The sequence below is a fragment of the Equus asinus genome, chromosome 8 (assembly GCF_041296235.1).
Source record: "Equus asinus isolate D_3611 breed Donkey chromosome 8, EquAss-T2T_v2, whole genome shotgun sequence".
Lineage (NCBI taxonomy): Eukaryota > Metazoa > Chordata > Mammalia > Perissodactyla > Equidae > Equus > Equus asinus.
In genome coordinates this window covers 92017383-92037486 of record NC_091797.1, presented here as the reverse complement: position 1 = coordinate 92037486, position 20104 = coordinate 92017383, and the positions used below count along the sequence as shown (strand labels likewise).

The 20104-nt window shown below is 46.1% G+C and overlaps 1 protein-coding gene across 4 annotated transcripts in view; it reads right to left on the bottom strand.

The window, feature by feature from the left end:
* Positions 1–20104, bottom strand: part of NF2 (NF2, moesin-ezrin-radixin like (MERLIN) tumor suppressor) — a 73861-nt gene that overhangs the window by 13140 nt on the left and 40617 nt on the right. The window contains exons 7-16 of one of the 4 annotated variants that reach the window (XM_014835121.3): positions 19484–19559; positions 16275–16409; positions 13248–13322; positions 11399–11512; positions 8765–8887; positions 7811–8028; positions 6863–6968; positions 3885–4012; positions 1834–1999; positions 372–416 (exon numbers count right to left, since the gene is read on the bottom strand). In XM_014835121.3, coding sequence (XP_014690607.1) covers positions 381–416; positions 1834–1999; positions 3885–4012; positions 6863–6968; positions 7811–8028; positions 8765–8887; positions 11399–11512; positions 13248–13322; positions 16275–16409; positions 19484–19559 — 1177 coding nt within the window. In that variant the 3' untranslated portion in view covers positions 372–380. Of the gene's footprint in view, positions 1–190; positions 417–1826; positions 2000–3884; positions 4013–6862; positions 6969–7810; positions 8029–8764; positions 8888–11398; positions 11513–13247; positions 13323–16274; positions 16410–19483; positions 19560–20104 lie in introns of those variants that run through there. The other 3 variants (XM_044775603.2, XM_014835115.3, XM_070516334.1) reach the window with 3 other exon arrangements.

Here is a 20104-nt window from a genome sequence, read left to right as displayed (position 1 = left end):
CATGCTAGGGTTATTTATCTAAGGAGTACACCACCAAGACAAAAGACTTTTTAGACAGACCTGACTGGACAAGAAGCCATGACCTTCCCCAGCCCAACAATGACACCAGATGTGAAGGATGACTGGTCCTACAGCCCCATGACATGCTCTTCAGAACGAGGCAGCCTGCCGGACCCCTGGAGGCTGGTCTGGCCCCACATGGCGGACTCCTGCTCTCAGACTCAAAGCATGCTGCGGCCAGTACCCAGGCGCCACCTGCCCTTGGGAGGGCTGGGTGTGGCACGGGGACAGAGACAGGCAAGCTCATGCATGGGTTAGTATCACAGAGGGCAGTACCATCACCACATACAGAGTACCTGGGAATAACCTACTTTGAGGGCTCAAATGCAGATAGGTCTTCTGCCTTGGGCTTGAGGCTAAACCAGCAAAATAAAATGAAGAAAAACAAAAACATACCCTGTGATATCAACAATGCCACATGTGCCATTTGCAAAATGCTCAGACAGGCCTGAAATTGTGACAAGTGACTTCATTTGTTTTTATGGCTCGGAAACAGGTCTTTCCAGGTTTCAGCACTCCAGGTGCCCGTGGCTGAGGGCCCAGCTCGCTGCAGCAGCGGCAGAGATGAGCCGGCTTCTGGTGCCCACATGAGTCGGTGGGGGCAGGGTGGGGTCTGAGGCAGCTCCTCCGAGGGCTGACTGGCTCCCTGGCCCCATCACTATCTAACTCTCTGCTCACTGGCTCAGGCCTCGCTGTAGCTCCCCTTTTGCTGTTTAATAATTTGGTTTTGGAAGGGAAACCCAGTAACTTACAGAAGCCAGAGGAAAGAAGAATGTGCAATATGGAAAGGTCTTTCCTTCTAGGTTATGCTATTAAAAGGAATTCTCTATCCGGTGCCAACACAAATGCAGTCAAGAGAAAGAATTCGGTTGCTCCCGACTGTCTCATCAACGATGGCAGGTGGACACAGATCTCTTAGAGTTTTCAGATACAGCTTAACCACTGACAACAGAGATTCCTTAAACCGGAAGACCATTTTAAAGACTAAGGTAAAGAGCAAAGAATTAAGCATATCTAAACTATTATTAACTAGACTCAATGAACAGTCTTATCTTAATGGCACCTATTTTACAGGTGTTAACCTGATCCTGGGCTATCAGTTTGGAGCAGACATCAACTGGCAAGAGAGGACCTTTCTGGTTTGCCCAACATAAGAGAAATATACTCTGGGGCTGACATTTAAGTATGGAACTTAACTTCCTCTAAAATGCTGAAACCTCAAAATGTAAATGGAGAAAGATATGAACTGTTAGCAACATAAATTAAGTCATCTTTTAAAGCATTAAGGTTCTTCTAGATACATCCTTTTAGGTGTGAAAAAAGTTAAAAACTCAGAATTTGGTTTCTAAATCAAGAACAGAATTTTATAGTCCTTGCCACTTAAAAACACAAAGAAACTAGAGGGAGAGTCCCCTCTCAACAGCCTCCTTTTCATTTTGCTTTCTCATTAAGTAAGGCAGCTCCCTGGGCATAACTCCCCTTGGCCTAAAAGACAGAACTGCTTTACTGCTAAATGATGGATCAAAACCCATCCCGTAACAGTGATTCATTTCATCCGAGCTTTTAACACAAGCTCCCCTTCCATAAAGCCAATGGGTTCACAGTCACTGGCAGATTAAATTTCCTTTCTGGCATGAGTCAAAAAATTTCCTCAACTAAGTACACATAAAAAAATGACAACAGTTTAATGATTCGGCTACTGAGAAAACCAGATGCCAACCTCACATTTCATTAATGACTGTCTTGATCAGCAAAAGACAAGAGACTTAGTACCTTTTTAATGGTATTGTGCTTGCTGCTGGTGCCACTCCGGTCGGAGTTCTCGTTGTGCAGAATATCCAAGGCCGTCTCCCTCTCTTTGAGTTTCAAGGCCTCGATCTCAGTCTTGAGCTCATTGAGCTGCTCCTGCAGATGCTTGCTCTTCTCCATATACTCCACTCTGCCAGCAAGGGGATACTGTGTATCACGGCTTTGGCAAACAGCGAGACCTATGAGAATTGAGATGCTCCAGACCAACAAGCTGCTCAGGGTGGGATCCAGGGTCTGAAGCCTGGGGTTCACGTCTCTACTCTGCCGCTCACAGGTCGTGGGAGCTTGGGCCAGTCACTTAACTGCTCTGACTGAATCCGTTTCCCCACCCATAAAATAGGGATAATGACCCCAGGGCTGTGTAAGAAAGCCCTCTGGAAACTCCCATAAAGTGCTCCACAAATACCAGTTCTAACAGACAGCTCTCAGTTCTGTACAAAAAACAACACATGAAGCAAGCCTCCTGGCATCCAAAACAATCTCGTCTCAACCCTTCTCGAGAAGTAATTCCATTCAAGAGACCTCCTCTCATAGGCCGTGGCCACACCCCACTTGTTTGGGGACATCATCTCCTAAAGATGACAGAAGCTCACTCAGCCAACACCAGGAAGAAAAAGATCTGCACTATCTCACCTGCAAGTAGATACACACTGTCTCTGTGATGAAAACCTGGAAACCATCCTGAAAGTGTCCAACTACAAGGGCATGGCCAGGCAAACCATGCAACACAAATGCTAAGGAACATTCTGTAGCGATTCCCATGGCTACATGTGTACGGGTCATAAGTAAGAAAACACAAGCTATAAAAAAGCAGGACACAGAACAGGATATGGCCTCATCCTGATCATAATCACGTAACATTGGGGATGCCTGGACAGTGGTGAAAGGCTGGGAGGGGAACTCAGACAGCAGATACCACAGACAGAAGATACCATGGACAGAGACTCTGGCTCACTGGCTACTTATCTATACCCTCAGTATGCGAGCCAAAGAGACACAGAGCCCGACTCATGGTTGCTCATGCTGGGCTCCAAGGAGACTTTCCCAAGAGGGTTATCCAAGGATGCTCCACAAGGTGAAGGCACACAGGCTGTAGAGTCAGACAGGCGAAGGGCTGAACCCCAGGTCTGTGCCTCATCAGCTCCAGGATGCTGGGTGAGTTCTTTAGATGCTCTAAATCTGGGTTCTCATTTATAAACGGGAATGCTAAAACCTACCTTTGATGTCAGTTTGCTGTTATTTGTGTGAATGAAGTGAGTAAAAGCTGAAAAACCCTGATGTCCAGGCACTCAGTACATGGCAGCTATGTGATTGTTCTCTCACAAGCCATGGCATAGCTGGGCGATTTCCCTACGGCTCTGAATTAGGGGAGCTCGGTTAAACAGTCTCTGGAGTGGGACGCCTTTTCATCTCGGATCCACTTCCACTGACCACAAAATGAAGGAAGAAGAAAACTCAGCAGCAGCTGCTGTGAACAGGCGTGCTGGGCTCAGCTCAGTGCTGCTGCATGCGAGGGCTGGCTCAGCTTGGCTGTTGCCCCACCTGTTTGCTTTCCTCAGCCTCGAGCCTGAGCTTCTCTCCCACCTTCATTCTAGTCAGGGGAATCACCACAAATCTCAGCCGCCAGAGAACACAACTAGGAAACGTGTTCTATTACCAGTTTAGAACATCATCACATGCTCTGTCACCACGTGGACAGCAGTCTGGCTGACTTGGGGACCCCTGACAATCAATCCTTTATATTTATACTTTATACTTTAGGGGAAGTTTTGAGCCACTATAAACTCCAGGTCACCAATCACATGTCATTTTTGTCCTGGAAGGAATGCTGGTCTGTTGTCCTTCATTTCTGTTTAGGAAATTCTTCCTCCAGTGGCTAAGTACAGAGCAAATCTTTGCAGGAGCTGGCGACAGGCTGCTGTGTCAACCCTCCACTTTCCCCAGATAAGACAGACTCACTCTAGCTCACCAGCTGCCCGAGCAGGGCATGAGGGAGGCTGAAGGAGGCCACATACTTTTCTTTCTCTATCTCCATGGAAAGCCGCTTCATGTCAGTATCCTTGAAGTCGAAAGACAGGCTGTCACCAATGAGGTTGAAGCTTGTTATGTCAGGAGGCAATGGTGCTGGAATTGGGTTCATGGGCTATGAATGAGAAATCGCTGATTAGGAGGTTTGGGTTCTACAAGAACAGAAGGGCACTGCTGTGTTAACCAGTGACCCTCCAACAGCCACAAAGGCAGTGGGCACAGCAAGGGCCCTGTCTCCCAGCACCACCACGACCTCCCATCACACTTGTCACCCCCATGACTCCTCTCTTCAATCTTTCTACACTCGCTGCTGCCAGGTGATCGGCCCCAAAGATGCCAAATCCAGGCAAGTCATTCCGTTCCCTTCAAGCCTTTAACCATTCTTCATGCTCAGCCAAACTCAACACAACACCCACTCACTTCTTCATGGAGGAAACACCCAGGCCCCATGCTAGGAGCTGGAAACACAGAACAAGACAGCTCCCTGGCTCAGAGCAGCTGAGTCTTGTTCAGCAAACAGATGCATTTGTAGACCATCACAATTAAACAGGTAAACACTGTAGCCAGGGAGTGAACAGAGGCCGAGAAAGCTGGAGAAGGTATGCTAGAAGAGATGCTGCCTCTGCTGGCATCAGAGGACATGCCAGAGAAGGCTTGCCAGGCAAGAGGCTGGCCCCAGGCTAGGCAGAGAGAGCTCAGCGAGAATGCTGAGTGCCTGCAGTGCCAGTGTGGGGAGGCGGGTGGGAGACTGGAGCAGACCATAAAGAGCTCCCCTGTCTGCTGAGGAGTTTGGATTTGGAAGATCAAGCCAGGGTGTGGCTTGAAGCATAGGGTGAAGCAATTAGATTTGTTCTGAGGACTTTCTCACCCCAGAACAAAAAGTCATCTAAAATACTGCCCCAACCTACTTCTCCAGCTTCTTCCACCATTTGCCCCACAAAACCGTAAATGATAGCATTTATTACTTCTTGGGACCACTCTGCTGTCCCATCTCTGCTTCTTTGCCTAAACCACGCCTCCTCTCTACACTACCATCTCCCTTCCAAGGCCCTTCTCAAATACTATGATTTCTCACCAAAGCCTTTCTAGATCCCTCTCGGCCAGATGACAACTCTTTGCTGTGCGTTAACGTTGTGTTTCCAGTTCGTAATGGCACTACTCTAACTCCACCCCGTAAAAGAATCCTTTTTGGCTATATCTTCATCTTTCTACTGTCGGCAAGTTTCCTGAGGGCAGGATCTGCCTCTATTTCACTCTTGGATCCTTTACTGAGCCTAGGACAGCGTCTGGGAATGAGCAGAGGCTCAGCGATTGCATCTGAGACAATAACAAGGCCTGAGGCAGACTGTCTGCGTGGGTATTAAACGTGTGAAGGTGGTACTGAGAGGGGCTTCTGGGTACTAGAACACTCTGTTTTCTGATCTGAGTGTTGGGTACATGGGTGTGTTGAGTGTGTGAAAATTCATCAAGCTGTATAGCTACAATTTGGACACTTCTCTGTATGTATGTTACGCTTCATAAAAATGTCCGAAAAGATGAGTGCCAGGCGCTGCAAGACCTGAGGGGACACGCAGGGACGACCTCTGTGGAGAGCCTCAGAAAGGGAAATCTGACCCCACAGCTCTATTCATGAGAATTTGTTCTACTATATCCACATGGATGTGCAAAGATTTGTGTTCAGAGATGTTCAGTGCAGTTTTGTTCATAAGTGCAAAAGAAAACAGACTAAATATCCATCCACAGGGGACTGGCTAGATGAATTACGATCCTCCATACAACGGAATATGATTAAAAGGCTGATATGGATGATCACCTCCAGGATTGATTTACTTATTGTTAGAAAAGTATATAAAGTTTGCTGCAATGTATATTTTCAAAACACACACATCTTGGACATCCAGCCCAGATGAGCCCTTACATGACTCCAGTCCAGCTGCCATCTGCCCGCAACCACCTCAGAGACCCCAAGGACAGACCATTGGCCCAACCAACCCACCAAGCCACGAGAGAGAATAACACATGGTGGTTTTGAGCTACATGGATGGCTTGGGGTGGCTCGTCACACAGCAACAGATAACAAGAACAGATGACAAGAGCAAACTGTTCACATTTCCCTCCATCTCAAACCCTGAGCTTATGCCTCTGTTGCCTGCGCCTCTTTGCCACATGCATATCTCTGCGGTGTGTGTGAAGGTGCAGTGCATGTGTTTGTGCTGTGTGCACACTGGCATGCTTGCCTAGAATACTCTATTGTTGCTTTCCCACCTGGCTAGTTCTGACTCACCCTTCAAGAGTCAGCTCAGACGCATCCTGAGCCTCACCTGGTCCTCCACACTGGGCTAAGGTCTCCCCTAGGCATCTGTGCACCTTGTCTGTACAAAGGCTCTGCATCTGCCTAGTATTATGTAGAACAGAAGAGATGTGCAAAAATATTTGCTGAACTGAACACAGAGAGGAAAGGAAGGGAAGAGGCTTCCCAATTCATTTTGTGATCCTATTTAATCAAAGTCTGTCTCCCTGTCCCAAAATTGAGGTTGGAAGCTGGTTCGTGCATGGCAGTAGTTCACTCCAAGTATATGGGCTATCCTTGCCCAGAACTACAATTATGGGATGTGGTATATACTGGTAGTCGAAGGTTACATTCACTGTGGCCTTAAGAGGCTAGAGAGCAAATCGTCTTGATGATAACTTGGGACTCTCTTACTTACCTAGAATAAGAAGAACATTTCAGAGCTGGAAAAGGCCCTGTTGCCTGTTATCTCTTAAATCAGAGAGGTGACTAACTAGCCCAAGGTCAAATGGCAGACCAGGTGTTCTACCCAGTCCCTAACTGTAGGCTCTCTGCATCACTCACTGCACCATGCATTTGCCTGAACAGTCACCCTGAAGGCGCCCGGCTGGAAGGGAAGGGAAGGTTATGAAGTCTGAAGCAGCCACAGGCTGGCGGCCCCCTGCCCAGACTCACTGGGTATGTGGGCTTGGTGGTGATTTCCAGGAGCTTTTGCTTGGCTCTTCGCTCGGCCTCACGGGCTTCCTGCAGGTCCTGCTTCAGCTGATCTGCCTCCTTGGCCCTGCCAAGAAAGGAGGAGCTGTCAGCTCCCCTGAAGATGACAGGTGGAGGAGAGAGATCCCTCTTCCCCCTTACATCTGCAGAGAGGAGGGACCTGGGATAACCCTGAAGATGGCACCAGAACAAGCAAACAAGGATGGCGGAGGGTGGGGGGGACAGTTACATGAAATCAGAACTTACAAAACAAGGACAACATTCCCAGGTATTGTTCGTTTAAACAGAGCCAAACACTGTGGAGAATGTGCCAGTGTTTATCTGAAGGCTGCAGGACCAGAACAATCCAGAGCCTAGAATAGTCTTTGAAAAGTACAGACTACAGTTCCATCCTTCAACCTGGTCATGAGCTGAGGCCTTCTGGCCACAGAGAGGATCCTGGCCCTTCCCTCCCATCTGCTTCAGGAGCCTTAGCACAAGGATGGGCTGCAGGGAAGAGGGTGCCTCGTTTCTACATTAAAGGTAAATAGCTGCTGTCTCCCCACAGGCCCCCTAAACAAAAAGGGGAAAGAACGGCATATTTTAAATGTAAGAAGAGCCTCCTTATACCTACTCAGCTAACAGCAGCCTGTGGACAGGCCCAATGGTTTTCCTACCAACACGGCTATCAGAGGACAGGGGCTTATCACAAGGGCAGATGCATGAGCAGAGGTCCACTCGACAAGAGACTGGGTTCCTGAGTCCTTCTGCAGGCTCCAGCCCCAAAACCTGATTAAGTACCAGTCTGCACGCCCCTGCCCCAGAAGATGGAGAAGCAGCCTGAGGACAGCTGCAGTCAAGCTCTGCCTCAGGGCAGGGTAGGACCGAGCAGCCCCTCGCCCAGGACTCCCACCCTCTCCCATCTCTGACCTCCTCTCCGACTCCTCAGCCATCTTCAGCGCCAGCACCTCGGCCTCCAGCACCTTCTGCTCCATCAGGCGCTTTTCTTCCTCGGTCCGAATGGCTGTGGCTTTGATGCGCTGCATTTCCTGTTCGGCCTCTGCGGCCTTCTGTGCCAGGAGTTTTGCCTCCTCCTCAGTGATTTGGGCCTTTTCTGCCAACAGGTCAGCCGTCTCCTCAGACCGCATCTGGGGACAAGAGCACTGTCAGCTGGAACGGGGATCACACGCCTGTTATCCCACCTGGATCTGGCCTCAGACACTCAGGTCAGCAAGAAGCAGAGTCTCAGACTCCCTGGGGCCCTGCCACTGAGTGTCCCCTCAGATGACATTCTGGCAACAGATGACAAGACACATCCCTCAACTTTTCAGAAGTGCCCTTCCGGTTGCATCCACGGGGAGCAACAAGAAAGCTCCTTTTTCACATACCCACTTGAGCTGAGGCTTGCTTTATGAGGGAGAAAAGCAACTTAGCTCTATTCTTCTTTCCCTTTAAATCGGTGGTTCAAAACCAGAGAAGAATTTGCACCCTGGGGGACATACAATTATGTCTGGAGATATTTCTGATCATCGCAAATGGGGGGGTGAGGTGGTGCTACAGCTGTCTGGTGGGCAGAGGCCAGAGACACTGCTAAACATCCTCACCCACAAAGGATGATCTGGCCCCAGTGTCAGCAGTGCCAGGGCTGAGGAGCCCTACTCTACAGGCAGCCCACGGTGAAAGTGGACTTTGGCTGCACATGAACTCAACCTAAGTCTGCTTCAGCCAACACAGGTGGAAAGAAAAGGCACGGAATTTTTTTTTTAAGCTGATATAAAGGGTCAAAGCAAATGTCGCTAATTTGTGGTCCTCAGGAGGCCTAACTTCAGAAAACTGAGCAAGTCCCCAAAGAGCCTCCTGGGACCCGGACTCCTCGAAAATCACCAGTGCTTCGTTGGCCATTGTTGCTTCTTCCTTCATCTGCAGCAGCCTCCTCTCCAGCTCGTCCCTCGTGCGTTCAGCCTCCTCCCTCATCTGCTTCTCTCGAGCAAGGCGCTGCCGCTCCATCTGCGGGGAAGGAGAGCAGTCAGAGTCACAGGGCTCACGACCTCTGGTGCAGAGATCCAAGAATGCTCCCCTTTGGAGACCGTTGTTTTCCCTTTACAGGTAGCCAGTGTCATTCTTGCCGCCACTACCCTCTGTCCTTCTAAACCAGCTGTAGAGTTGAAAGCTCTGTTCCTTGAAAAACCATCTAGTGGTGAATGAACAAACAAACGACAAAAAACCAAGCCCTGTCTCTACCTGGATCGAAGGAGGCATTCTCACACACTGTGCTGAAACGGCCACCTTGCCAATATCCCTTTTTGTTGGGAGACTGCACGTGGCTCTGCCCTGTGGCTGACAGGACACAATGCAGGTTCCTTCTCCCTGAGAGGGAGCCCCAGAAACAGACAGCTTTCTCGTCTGGTTGGACGAGCCATCTCGCCATTTCTGATCCACACAGACCCCTTCCACATCTCTACTTTCATCAACAATAGCTCCACTCTTGCCCCTGACCCACAGAGAAGATGGAATCATTTTGTGTGATGCATCAGTGGCTCAAACATTGTATTGCACAGGGGGAAGCTGCTGCAGCAGCCACAGCACAGACTCTCATAGCCTCACAGGGAGGCAACTCCTGAGCCAGGCCTGCGAGAGGGAGCCAGGCAGGGAGCACACACTCCCCCGTCCTTAAGGCACCAGTACAAAGCAGCCACCACCTCCCTTGCCTTCTGGATCACTGTATTAATTGGACCACATGCTGAGCTTAATAAGGAGAACAAGCACAGGACAAGTGCTATTCTCTGTGATCCTAGGGTACTAACTGAGTTCGGAAAGCAGAACCCAGAAGTGTCCACTGCACTATTTTCTTCCTTAAATAATTACAGCACATTTAACTACTTATTTCTTGCTTCAATCTTCTCCCAAACAAAAGATTTCTACGACTGTTACTTTTTCTAAATACTAAGGTAAAAAAAAAAATCATTGGGACTCGAAGGAATAATGCAAAGACAAGCAATAAAATAGCATAAATTCTTCTTCAATTTTTCTCTTGCAGGTCAATGAAAAGCTTAGCCAATTTGTTCTCCAATTTCCATCATATTACGATTTCCATTAGGTGGATTACTCTATCTCCATTATTCTCTGCTTGAAAAAAGTGCAGCTATTCCCTTCTGTTCCCAGCACTGCACTCTCCCTGCGACCTCCACCCCAATTAAAAGGGACCTCCTGTCTGCAAAGTAGTTTAAGCTTACAAAGACTTTCAGGTACACTGTGTCCTTTGATCCGAGACAGAGAAGAGGTATCATTAGCTCCACTTGACAGATGAAAACACTGAGCTCTGGAAGGTAAGCCATTCGCTAACATCACATACTAAGTTTCACACCTGGCTCCAAGGTCAGTGTCTGTGCTCCTGGGCCAACGGAGCCTGCGGTTTGCAGAGGCCAGGGACGTGTCTCTGCTGTTCTACAGGCGGTGCAGGTCTGGGGTGTGTTCACGCTATTCTCTGCCACAGCCCAGAGGCCTAGACGCTCCTTGCCGTTTTCAGATCTCTCACTTCTAAGCTTTGCCCCTCTGAAAGAGGTCAAAGAGGGCTCTTCTTCAAGTTACCACCGTGACCCCAGGCTGGCTCAGGAGCATTTCTTTGTCCAGCAAAATCCATTTCACCACCCGAAAGCATCTAAAGAGCACATCTATGGCCCACTGTCTCAGAAAGTAGAGAGACGGAGAGCTGAAAGCACATGGGATCAAACTGCACATTTCATTCTAAGTCTCAGGGCTGGGAGCCAGCCTCGCCAGAGTCCCCAAATCAGAGAGCTGCACACAGAATAATTATTACACCTCTGGGCCACCAAGTCCTGAGGGCAGCAGTCTGCAGTTGCTGCCACTCTATCTAGTGCTTCATCCAAAGCCACAATTGATATCCTCAGCAGCGAGGCTCAGATTAGTTGTGTGTATTTCAGTGAGTCAAAAAGGTCTGTGAGTAGAAAACAATGATGCAGACCGTCCGGTCTGCTGACGTGCTCCCAGCACCTCCCGCTGCGGGCGATGTGCTGCCTGGGCTGACCTGCAGTGGGAGGTGCGGCCGGAGTCTAATTAGCGTTCCAGCAGCAAGCAGTGAAATGCCTCCATGCATTCTATCACCATCTAATTAGGAAAGGGGAAGGCTGGGCAAAGCAGACAGGCAGGCAAAAAGAAAGCAAGCCAGCTAGATGGACAAGAGGTGCATGGCTGGATGGATCCATGCAGGCTTGGCTATCTCTTCCCAAATCTGCATTCACCACACTTCACTTACTTCACCTAAGTGGAGAAACAACGAGAGACGTTGCTTTTAGATATGCTATTAGAGTTTATTCCTCATTTCCAGAGCTGACACCCCGCCAGTTGGGCATCAGCCAATAAAGATGCAACAGAGATAAAATAAGAGCAGGCATATCCATGGCCAAACGACTCCTTTCAGTACACGACCACCCCCTACCTTCCCTCCCAGGCCAAGACCCACCGCTCCCTAACAACAGCAGTTCACTCAGTCTTGCTCACCTGCTTTCTAGCCTTCTCCTCCCTGGCCTGGGCTTTCATCTGCTGAACTTCCAAAGAATCAGCCTTCCTTCTCCTCATAAAAAGGTCATGGTTCCCAATACATAGCTGGAGAATCTGTGGCCACAGAAACAAGAGAAATGTTAAGCCCACAAATTTACTTCACTGCCTACCAGCTCACCAGCACTACAGCATCTTGGTCTGAGGGCTCTTGCGGGCAGTAAGAAACCTGAGAGGAGAGCATGGAGGGAAACACCAAAGCCCTACCAACGGCCTCGCGTGCTCTCGGCTCTGGAGACAAGTAAAACAAGGGAGGCTCAGGTACGCCAGGGCCAAAAACCACGGAGAAGAGACACTGACGATGCTTCAGCATGTCTTCCGGATGCACCTCCCTCTCCTAAGTCAGGAGGTGGCTCTGCAGGTCAGGGAGGAGAGGAAAGTGCATTCAATAGTTTGGGCTATTCACATGGAAAAAAGTAAATTGGATCGCTCCCTCACACCACCTGTACAAATAAACTCTAGAAGGATGAAAGACTTAAATGTGAAGATCAAGTCCTTGAAATTTTAGAGGATAATATGGAAGAATATCTTTATGATATAAGATAAGGAAAGATGTCAAGCAAGACACAAAAACCACCAACGATTAAGGAAAAGATGTATACATTAGTCAACCTTGAAATTAAAAATTTTTTGTTAAGACATTATAAAAAAAGAGGAAAAATATGCCACAAACTGGAAGAAGATATAACCAAAAAGAAAACAACTAACCCAAGAGAAAAAAAGCCAGAAGACATGAAACAAGCATTTGACAGAAGAGACAACAAGATTGGTCAATAAACATACAAAAAGATGTTCAACTTCATTAGTAAATATAAAGATGCAAATTAATATGACACTGAGATACCATTTTATATGCACAAGATTGGCAAAAATTTAAAAAAAGGCTGATAATACAATTGTTGAGGATATAAAGCAAAAGAAAGTCTCATCCACCACTATTGGATCTGTAAATTAATTCACCTTCTGTGGAAAACAACATGGCATCATCTTGAATTTGGACACACACTACAGCCCTGCCTGCACTTGTAGGGCTATGTGTATATATTCTTTAAACTCTAAAGACACTATTGCCCATGCACACCAGGAGGCAGATTCAAGAATGTTTGTAACAGCCTTTTTAAAATGGCAAAGAAGTGGAAAGCACTTAATTGTCCATTAATAGAAGAATGAAAAAATACACACACATATACCTCCATATAATGGAATATAATACAGCAGTGAAAATGAAGGGGTCATATCTTTAAGAATCAACATAGACAAATCTCAAAAAATAATGTGTAAAAAAAACAAGCGATGAAAGAGTACAGTTAACAGCACTTAATGTCAAAAAAATACAAAACTTAATAGTATATTTGTCTTGCCACTCAAGAAATGAAATTCTGATGAAAAGCAAGAGGATAGTCAGCACACAGCACTGAACAGTGATCTTCCTCAGGGAGGGCGGGGACCTGCAGGGTGCTAACATGAGGGGTTTCAAAAGTACTGCAAGTGTGCTATCTGGATAGTGGGCACATAGCTATTTATTTTTGTCACTCTATATCTCAGACGTAATTATATTATCCTTTTATATATACGAAGTACTTCAATAAAAATAACTTTAAAAAGTTCCTCATCACAAAATTTAGGTTTACTCTTTCGGTTAAGAGAAGAGTTTTTCAAGGCCTATTGGAAAAGTGTGTATCAAGTGAGCTATCACCTTACAAGATGCCATTCTCGTTTTCTTTCAAAAAGGCCATTCAAATTCTCAGAAAAACTACAGTTATCAGTAATAAAAACCAGGATCTGAACTTACCAGCTTATTAACACGAAGCTTTGAGGAGTTAAATTTGAAGACATCAATTTTCTTATCCAATGGTTTAATAGTAAACTGAAAGAAGGAAGCAGAAAACAGTTTCAGTCTGACAGCCTAGAACGTTACCACCAACTGGGAGAACCCAAAAAAGCAGCAACCACATTGGCAAAGATCCAGCACTCGGCTTTGCCTTGTCCTGGCTTCCTGGTGCCCAGGCACTAAATCACAGTGAATTATAAGTTTCTGTGGGGTGCCACACCTGGGGCTGTGGGAGTTCAGGATCCTGGAAGATATGCTCTCAGCACCACCTTAGGCTTGGAAACCTGAAATAAGAACCCTTGATGGGCCCGACCTTGAGGCCAACACCGCAGTGTCTAAGGCACGATCCTGCCTTCAGGAAGCTCACAACCTAGCTGGAACTGGACTAACAACAGTCAATCACTCAAGAAATGACATCATATATTAGTGCCTCATTGGTGGCACAAATCACTAACGTCCTGAGGGTTCAGAGTAGGTCTAGCAGAAGTAGGAGGGGAGTAAGCTGGTCTTAGACAAAGAATATGACAGAGAAGTTACAAGGTAGGATGGAGGGGCATTCTGGACAGGGCAAGGAAGAGAAATAAGGCAGAGGTGGGGAAATGAGCACTGTGTATTTGTGCGTGTGTATGTGTGGGACATTTTTAACTCTTTGATGACTAAGACGATACCATAGGTTTAGACTGGGAGGAAGGCAGGGGTGGGCTGGGGGTGGACTGTCAGAAGGGTTTAGATTTGATGTGGCAGCACACACAGAGTGATCACTCCAGGTTTCTGAACATGCAGATTATTTGATGAAATCTGTTAACAGAAGGAATAAAGTGTAAAAGAATGAACTAGAGTAGAAGAGGAAAACAGTTCCTGAAGTCAAAGAAGAGAGAAAGTTAATGGTAAGGATAGGGTGGCAGCTCACTAGGAGAACCAAGGCCAGACCTTTAAGCAGGGAAGCATATTAAGAACAAATGGCAACTGATGTTCCCAACCATTCCTGATGAGGCCAGCAGATCCTAGATCGCAAAGATGCCCTTAAAAAATGGATATCCATTCCCAAGAAAGACTTGCTAAGCAGATAACTATGTTTGGGAAGTTTTATTCTTGGATACTTCTTTCACATGTTATATTGTCCAACAAGGGGTTAGCACACAGAGGACAGAAAACGATCATTTCTTTAGCTTTTGGTCAAGTTAACTTAGAAGCAGTATTGTTCTTGTGTAGGCTGCTATTTGTGAATTTCGTGAGCTTATTTTTGGCCTTGCTGTCAAACCCCAGAGCTGTCAGTGGGAAACCACAAGTAGTGGGGAAACCACAGGCTCTGCGCCATGCCAGGGCGCACACAAAGAATCAATGGATCACTTAAAATAAACCAACATTTCTGTTTTGACAGCATGGCTGTCATGCATAACTACCAAGACGACTTCCCATTATGTCAAGTCAGCTTGGCGTCCTCTTGCAGTGAGAGTTATTGACATGATGGAACATGACGGCGCCTTGCCACAGGAGAGGGGACATTAGAGTTTATTGTGTCAGGCTGTACTAGGGGAGACTTTAATCCTTGGGTTCTGTGAAGAAAGAGTGTTTTGGGAGCCTTTAGCACTCAAATTTGTGGATGTGCGGTAAACAGACTTTATGAAATTAGAGATGAAAAACTGCTGTACCGTGGCACACCTACTGGTTTAAGTCATGGGGAGCTTTCAACTGAAGTACTTTAAAAAAGAAATACCTAAATGCTCATCTCCTGGGCTCTTTACAAAAATTCGAAAGCCAGAATGTTTTGAATTAAGAAACTCAATCTGTCTCATCAAACATGGCTGAGCAGATCTCAACCACGTGTTGGAAACCAGGGGCCTGATGTTCCTTTCCCGGAGTTGCTACGAGAAAAGAGGAAACAGGAAATCTGCTCAGGGGTGGGGGCTTTGCAGACAACAACATGAGCTGTCACTGCTACTCCACGCTTGGCGTCCCGGCTGTGCAGGCACCAGCGGGTGCCTGAGCACGTCTCGGCCTGCTCTCTCTGCCTGGTGCCCTGTGTTCTCAGGGCTCATCCTCTGCTATTCCCCTCACTGATCACAGGTTACTTGATCCCTCTGCATCTCTGCCTCCTGACGTGACACAGAGACAACCAAATCACGGCCCCTCCTCTTTCAGCAGTGTTTTCGTGAGGACCAAACCAGAGAGTGGGGGTTAAAGTGCTTGTAAGTGGAAAAGCACTGTATTACCATCCTCCTCACCATCGCTCCCTTCCACGACAGTTGTGCGTTACAGCAGCTGAAGTGCTACCTGACTAACTTCTTTGAGGGCTGAGAGCGGATTTTCTGTATCTTTGTTTCCCCCACGAAACCTAAGACAAAGCAGATGCTCAACGATTCCTTTAAAATTAACGATGAATGAATGAATGAATGAACACAGGATTACAGCATCTGGGAAAGGGCACCACCCTATATAGAAATATCTGAATTCTATTTAGAGTGTTCATCTAAATTATTCACACTTTATTCTCAAATTCTTGTAAGCAGGTTAGCCTGATACCCTTATTTATATCATTGCTGAGCGATACACACACACACACATTACGTATGGATATATATATATTTCCCCATCACATGTATCAAGCACTGGACACAGAGAGAGGGTTTAATATATACCACATTTAAAATACAAAGAAAATTTCTCAACAGAAATAGAAAGCCAAGCAATAAGAAAATGTTACTTTCGGGTTTGTTTACTGTTCCTTGGGGTTTAGTCCTGACAAGCGGAGCTTCCCAGCCTCTTGTTAGTCAGCAGGGGGGTTTAGTGACACTATTTGAAAACAGGATGCCCGTACTGTTCTATAAATACTATAAAAACCAACAACCAAAAACCCAAAGCCTGAGAATTAAAGGATTTTACTGATAGCAAGAAGGAGTCTGGCTGGGGATGCTCCAGCAAGGAGGAGAGATGGAGAAAGCCCTTCTGCTGGACCACTGGTGCATCTGCTGTATACACATGTCCTACCTCCTTGTCGCTGTACGAGATGTTTCGGATTTCATTCCAGGGGAAGGAGATCTTGGGGGTGAGCCTGTTCTCAGGGTCATAGATGTGAAGCCCCAGAGCATCCACTCCAAGCAGCAGTTCTGTGCCCTTTTTATTCTGTAGATTCGATAAACAACAGCCACTGTCAGCTCCAGCTGATGTTTGGGATTTGATTCAGCTTCCCAAAGAACCTGGCACACACTGTTATATGTGACAAGGTTCAACAGGTCCCAACAGAAGTCACAGCTGTCTTGTAACCCAGGGGGCCTCCAGCTTCCTCAACTGGGGCAGACAGAGGGAAAACTGTACTGTTCTTGCAACTCATGTGTCCCACAGAGGGATCACTGTAGGCTTCTGTCACTGGCTTGATGGCTAATGTAGCAGCAATCTAAGCGTTGTTATCTCTAATTAAATAACCAGGTTACCGTGGATGTAGAATAAAAACCCATAGGATTAAACATTAATTATGTTAAAAGAAAAGGCTGTTGGACTACCAGAGAAAAAATTCTAAGTGCTGGGATCAGATGGTCTCATTTTATGTTAAAACGTACTCTCAATGTGATACAGCAAGAATAGTAAAATGTTAACTGTAGAATTTAGGTAGTGGGTATATATGGGTATTTTCTGTAAAATTATTTCGACTTTCTTGCATATTTGAAACTTTTTATAATAAACTGCTGGAAAAAATATATCAAAATAAATTGTATACAAATTATACCTCAATAGAGCTATTTAAAAATTTAACAGATTAACTCTACATGCGCTATACCACTGACAGCGGTCCTGGTCAGCAGTCATGGCAGCCAGAGGGCAAAGTGCCCAGGGCCCTCATGTCACTGACCCAGCTGTGGACCTGGAGGCCACATCCTCACGCCTGCGCTGTGGACCAGCCCTTGTAGGATGGTGGAAGTATGCTCCCTGCACAGGGACCCACAGCACCTGACCTCCTGCTGACAAGGAAATTGAATAAGCCTCAGGGGCAGGAAAACAGATCTGTGAAAGGAGGAGGTGGTTGGACTGTGATGAGAAGTACCAATCTCACAGCAGGAATCACGTGGAGAAGTGAGAGTGAGTGTTTCAAGACAAATCTTTTACTCCTGCTAACACTCCGAAGTCAGGGGCTATCATCAAACCACGAGAGAGATTCCTCCGCTTGTCTGCAAAGCTCTTAAAACTACTGCATTAACACTTTGTACTTTCAAATGAGGCTGTGTACTTTCAAAATCTATGGCACATTTTGGAAAACGAGATATTTCATTATGTTTCTGACTACTTAGTTTAACGTTTGAAAAGAAGTACGGCCCACGTGATAGTCCTTCACCCTCCTTTGAGGATGTTATTGTCTCCCTATCCCTGTCCTTGTCAACTACACACATGCTGGCACCCTAACCCATCATCACTGGGACAAGGGATCACAGGGGTTTTTTTTTAATTCCAAGACTTGACATTTTTCTTTATCTTTTATTTTTTTATTAGGCATTCGGTCCACCAATCACCACCCATTTTTCATAGCTCCTTTCATGTCTCATATCGAACAAAATCATGCACTACTTAACCATTACATTCATGCACACCAGATTCTGTCTTCACTTCAAATTCTCCTGCTCATAAATAAATAACTCAGAAACAAATATTCCCATCACAAATTTCAACATTTCCAGTTTAAAAAAAGCAGGGGGTTCCACCCTCTACTTCCTATTGTTATGACTCCAACAACACTTCTAGAAAATAAACAGAGAAAGGTGGGGATTCAAGCAGCCCCTTTTAAACTGTTCTAAGCCCATATCTTCCTTAGTTAATGGTGCAGTTTCAGGAATTTCAACAAAAAAGACACTAAAGGGGCCAGCCCCGTGGCCGAGTGGTTAAGTTTGCGCGCTCTGCTTCGGTGGCCCAGGGTTTCGCCAGTTTGAATACTGGGTGTGCACATGGTACCACTAGTCAAGCCATGCAGAGGCAGCATCCCACATGCCCCAACTGGAAGGACCCACAACTAAAAATACACAACTATGTACTGGGGGGCTTTGGGAGAAAAAGGGAAAATAAAATCTTTAAAAAAAAAAAAGACTAAAATATCCACTGTGCAATATAAGAAACACACACACAACAGAATATTGTAGTCTGACTACTCTAGAAATATTTCCTAATAAGATACTGTTTTTGAGGCTTGCAGAATACACTCTTCTGGAATCTAGGAGGTAGGCATGTGGGGGAAGAACAGTTGTGTTAACAAAATCTCAGAAATGTGTCAAATGCCTCATCTTAAAGAAACCGAACAATTAGCAAATATGAATTAATGAAACTTTAGAAAAGAACCATCTGCATTATTATGGAAAATCTTTTAGGCACTTTACTATATGAAATAATATAACTCGTCAGTGTGGCTTATTTTATGCAAAGCAATCCATTAAAAAAATCTATTTAGAAAACAAATAAACAGAAAGCTATCCTAGAATATTTAAAATGTTTCAATTTACCCAGATTTAATACAAAATTTATGGGAACCCAAAAAAGGAAAGAAAATCCTAATTATGATAATAAAGGTGGACCACCGTGGACGGCTGTTTTAGCAGCTACTCATCCGCAGTTTGGAAGCAGCAATGAAATACTTTAATCACAAGAATTCCTTTGGAAGGAGCTACCTAGGCAGTACACCCAGCAGCGGACCCTCGGGAGAAAGACGCTGGAAAGGCCAGATCGAAATAAATGCCTGTCTGGTGCAGAAGCAGCGTGCTCCCAGAGGACAGTGGACTATTAACGGTTTGAATAGAAAACCAATTAGCCTGCTAGTGAGAACAAAAGTCCCCACCCAAACAAATCAGTAATCTATAAAAGCAGTTTTACTTTCCTTGTGCCCTGGGGGAAGAAAGTATTTACAGGTGCTCCCTGTGGGCTGAGATCTCAGAGAGCCAGAAATAATCAAATGTTACTCTCAGAGCATTCAAACAGGTTTCTGCGGAGCCAGGACCAGGCCCAAGTCCCCGGAGGCTCAAGTGACACACAATTACCTAGGATCTAATTGAAGTCCAAAAATAGAAAATAAGGCTGTAAGACCTTCTCCCCTACCTCTTCTCTTCTTTACCACTGAACCGTTGAAGAGCCTACCACCCCAGAATGAGGAAGTAACCCATTTTAGCAGTCTGCCCTGATTCAGGCTGTGTTTACACAGGGAACTTGGAGAGGCTTCAACACACCCGGATTGCAAAGTAGTTCACACCGTACATCTCCAGGTCTTGAGCTATCTTCAAATATTCCATTTCAGCTTCATCCCTGTGAGAAGAATGAAAGACACTGTCACTGGGGGGCAGGCACACGCCAAGCTGACCGTTCGAACCTGCCAGAAGATGCAAGCCAGAGCAGATACCAGCAAAGCTCTTCCCAACCCCAAGTCTATCAAACACACCGAGGTCAAGCAGAATTTCCTGTTCCCATAAAAACAAGAGAGCAGATTCATTACAGTGTCTCTTAGCTTCAATTTCACGCTTTGCCCTTGGTAAACAGTGACACCCATCTCAAGTAATTCAAGAAAAGCACGTGGTATGTTATCTTCTCCTCTCAAATGGATTTTGATGCTCAAATTTCATTTAAGTTGTTGCTTTATAAATGTGTACTTCCTTCCCCTAGAAGGTTTTGGTAATGAAACAACTCTCTCTGCAGGAGAGCTACCTTCCTGATTTCGTTTCTTTGGATGTTGTTGGAGGTGAGGGCAAGAGCTATCTGGGCTGTAAAACCAAAGCCGGGTTACCCACTTCTAAGTTACGAGTCAAATTTAAAGCAAGCTCCTGAAGCAGCAATGACTTGCAGAAAACTCCCAA